Source organism: Etheostoma spectabile, chromosome 17 (genome assembly GCF_008692095.1).
Source record: "Etheostoma spectabile isolate EspeVRDwgs_2016 chromosome 17, UIUC_Espe_1.0, whole genome shotgun sequence".
In the NCBI taxonomy this organism is placed as follows: Eukaryota; Metazoa; Chordata; class Actinopteri; order Perciformes; family Percidae; genus Etheostoma; species Etheostoma spectabile.
In genome coordinates this window covers 7,238,363-7,241,487 of record NC_045749.1, presented here as the reverse complement: position 1 = coordinate 7,241,487, position 3,125 = coordinate 7,238,363, and the positions used below count along the sequence as shown (strand labels likewise).

Sequence of the window (3,125 nt, the reverse complement as noted above, 5' to 3'; positions counted from 1 at the left end):
AAAAAGTTCTCTAGTGTTGCTTTAAAGCGCATTACATAAAGTGGCATTCCAACTTCCCTTTGTCTAAACAAACAATACTATAAGCTATTTGAGCTTCAACAAAAAAAACCAAAGGGTGGGTCCAAATTAACTCCTTGAGGATAATGAAATTGAAATTCCACATTTTAAGAAGTTAACTCCTTAAAGCTCAAAAAGAATGGCTGGGGATTAAAGAGGCTATACCCCTGCCATGGAAATCCACCTGGCTGGAGTCAGGTCAGCCATCCTGAGTGAAACCGGGTGGTTTGGGAAAGAAAGGTAAACAAACAATCTCTGTTTTCTCAATCAGGACCTTTTATCTAAGTGGAGCCCAACCTTTTAATTAACTAATGACTAACCACACGGCTACCAAAAAGGCTCTTCCTTTCACGCCCATCTGTCTCATGTTCCAAGATTAACTGCGTTTTGATACAACTAATCTCATACTCAGAAGATTACAAATGTCCTAAAATGTTGCTTTATTTACCATTGTTGCCGTCATGAAGAAATTCCACGGTAAGAGGGTTCCCAAGCCCAGGATAAAAAAAATGATCCATACTGCATTGTATCTAGGAAAGGGACACAAGGAAGTTCATCAATCAAGTCAGTGAACTTAATATCAACAATAATTAACTGGATCTCATCTAAATCTAATTTTGCACATAATTGAACTAAAAATTGAACAGAAACTGAAAACAGCATATTGACACTAATAAGTTCTTGCTAGACTTTAACAGACTCTCTCTTACTTGTCCCGAGGTGCATTGATGGCCGTCATGTTTCTTGTTACAAAGTCAGAGGCACGTGCTCAGTTAGGGTCTGATCAGGGTGGCACCGGGTCTGAAATACACAGATAACAAATACATATTTCCAACATGGTAAACATTTAGAGTGTGTCAGCACCTACATTTTTATCATCAGCAGCCATATGTCACCTTTCTATTTTTAGATACTATAATGAGCCAGACAATGTGTGGGTCAACAAAGCAATGAAATAATGGGCTGCATAACGTAGTTTAACAGTAAATAATACAATATACCAATTCAGTTAAAACTGTCAGATTGAATTTAAAGTCAGCTTCAAATCCAGTGGCAGCATGCCAGCACCAGTGGTGGAAAACCTTAAACTTTGTCACACAGATGCAGTAACTCAGCTACAAGAACAACGAGTGGTTAAATACTCAAGCAAGCAACATAATTTAAAGAAATCTTGCCACTTCTTGGTAAAGTTGCAAAACAGTAGTGGAACTCACAAGATAACCTTCACGTCAGTCAGAAACTAATGCTTCACCTCACATAGCATTCCTCATAAATGTGCTACAAAGTAGATACACGCAAAAACATGACAACCATTTTTTGCCTATTAACCTTTAAAGAAAAACCCTTTTATAAACTTACTTACAGTTCAAACAGGAACAAAGGACTCCTCTTTCCTCCACAACTAAAGCAGAGGCCAAACAAGCTCTGCCTGCTTCTACTTCTTTTTATACTATACAGAGGTTACGTAGGTCGACACCCCACTGTCGGCTGCCCATTGGACCTGCCCCTCTTTGTATCTCAGTAACCATCCCTCCTCTTCCCTTTACCTGAAACTCCCTATTCTCCTCAGACCTTTCCTACATACTTTTGCATTTACATTCCAAGCATGTGTGATCCTTTTTGGCATAGATGTCAACTCCCACATTTCTAGAAGACACACACGTCTTCTTAATTTCTTTCTCCATTTCCCCCTATGTTTTCTACTGCCTCCAAATTTCTCACTTAATTTCATCCGCTGTTTGTTTTCTACACTTAAATTATTACATCTGTTGATACTTTCTTGTCCTACTTTCCCCAATGCCCTTTCATTACATCCAATCACTCCTTGTCATTTAATTTTGCTCTTAACTTTACCATCACAACACAATCTCTACCCTCTGCCCTCGCCTCTTCTCCCCTGGACTTGATGGAAGACAAGCTCAGATAGCTGTCTGACACCTTCTCCAAACAACACAGAGCTATTTGGCTTCAAATCAAGCTAAACCAAACAAGGCAAAGTAGGGGTTCTCAGTAAATATATCAATCATGAGCACTAACAGTCAACAGATCTAAGTAATGCACTGATTAATTGGCCACCCATTGTAAAAGACTGATAAACGTTTTAAAAAGGTACCCTGCAGAGTTTTTGACAAATAGTATGGCTGTGGATTGACCCAATATTATTATTAGTGGATTCTGTTTTGTTTGTTCTCATGCACGATGGACACACACGGGTGACGTGATACACTTTCCTGCCAATGGTTTCACAGGAAAAGGAGAATACTGCTCGCAAGTAAACATGGATGTAAACAAAGCAACTTTCAAACTTTTGAGAAAAATTGTCTTTGGAAATGTCATCACGTTTTTAAGACCCTTAAAACATCCAGTATGTAACGTGTTTAGCAGTTTATTATCAAAATCGGTGTTGCCCATTCAAAGTATTCCTATTGGCTTGAAATTTAACATTTGGATTTGCATGAACAAGGATGGACCATAGACTGTAAAAGAAATGGACAATGTGACCCCGTTGATTTCAACGGAGACCAGTGAAGGCTATTAGAAGTATTTTTCCAGTGTGGGCATAGCGGTACTGCACAGCCTAAAACGGAGCTTGATGATGTAGACATGAGCAACCTGTCTGAAAGTTGTAAGTCTTCTGGTAGCTGTGCCAAGAATAATCGGAGTCATTCCAAATCTTGCGGAGACGGAGAGCGTAGGATAAAGGCTAATTATTACTAACTAAAATGCTAGTTAACATTAGTAATTAAACCTAAACAGCTAAAATAAGTTGAAACTGCCTGCAAGCTTATCCTGTATTGTCTGCTAATTCCTGATGGAAGTGGGCGAACAAGGAGACGAGAGACTTTCTGAATTGAATTTACCTTGAACTCGCAAAGGACCAGCAAAAGGTTAGGACAAGCCATGGGACGTCCTGCGGAATAAATGGCAGGCGCTCAAACAGTGAAACATGTCTCAAAAAAAGAGTTGTCTCACAGCGGTGCTGGAGGGAAAATAAAAGGCAAGTTGCATCTGCATCATCATAACAATGTGTTGATAGTGTTGTTGTTTTCTTATTATAGCTTGATATG

The 3,125-nt window shown here is 39.1% G+C and overlaps 1 protein-coding gene across 4 annotated transcripts in view; it reads right to left on the bottom strand.

Annotated features, from left to right (window-relative positions):
- Window positions 1–3,125, bottom strand: part of LOC116705102 (equilibrative nucleoside transporter 1) — a 37,477-nt gene that overhangs the window by 10,939 nt on the left and 23,413 nt on the right. For 2 of the 4 annotated variants that reach the window (XM_032540976.1, XM_032540974.1), the window contains exons 2-3: window positions 768–858; window positions 506–587 (exon numbers count right to left, since the gene is read on the bottom strand). In XM_032540976.1, coding sequence (XP_032396867.1) covers window positions 506–587; window positions 768–796 — 111 coding nt within the window. In that variant the 5' untranslated portion in view covers window positions 797–858. Of the gene's footprint in view, window positions 1–505; window positions 588–767; window positions 859–1,416; window positions 1,671–3,125 lie in introns of those variants that run through there. The other 2 variants (XM_032540973.1, XM_032540975.1) reach the window with 2 other exon arrangements.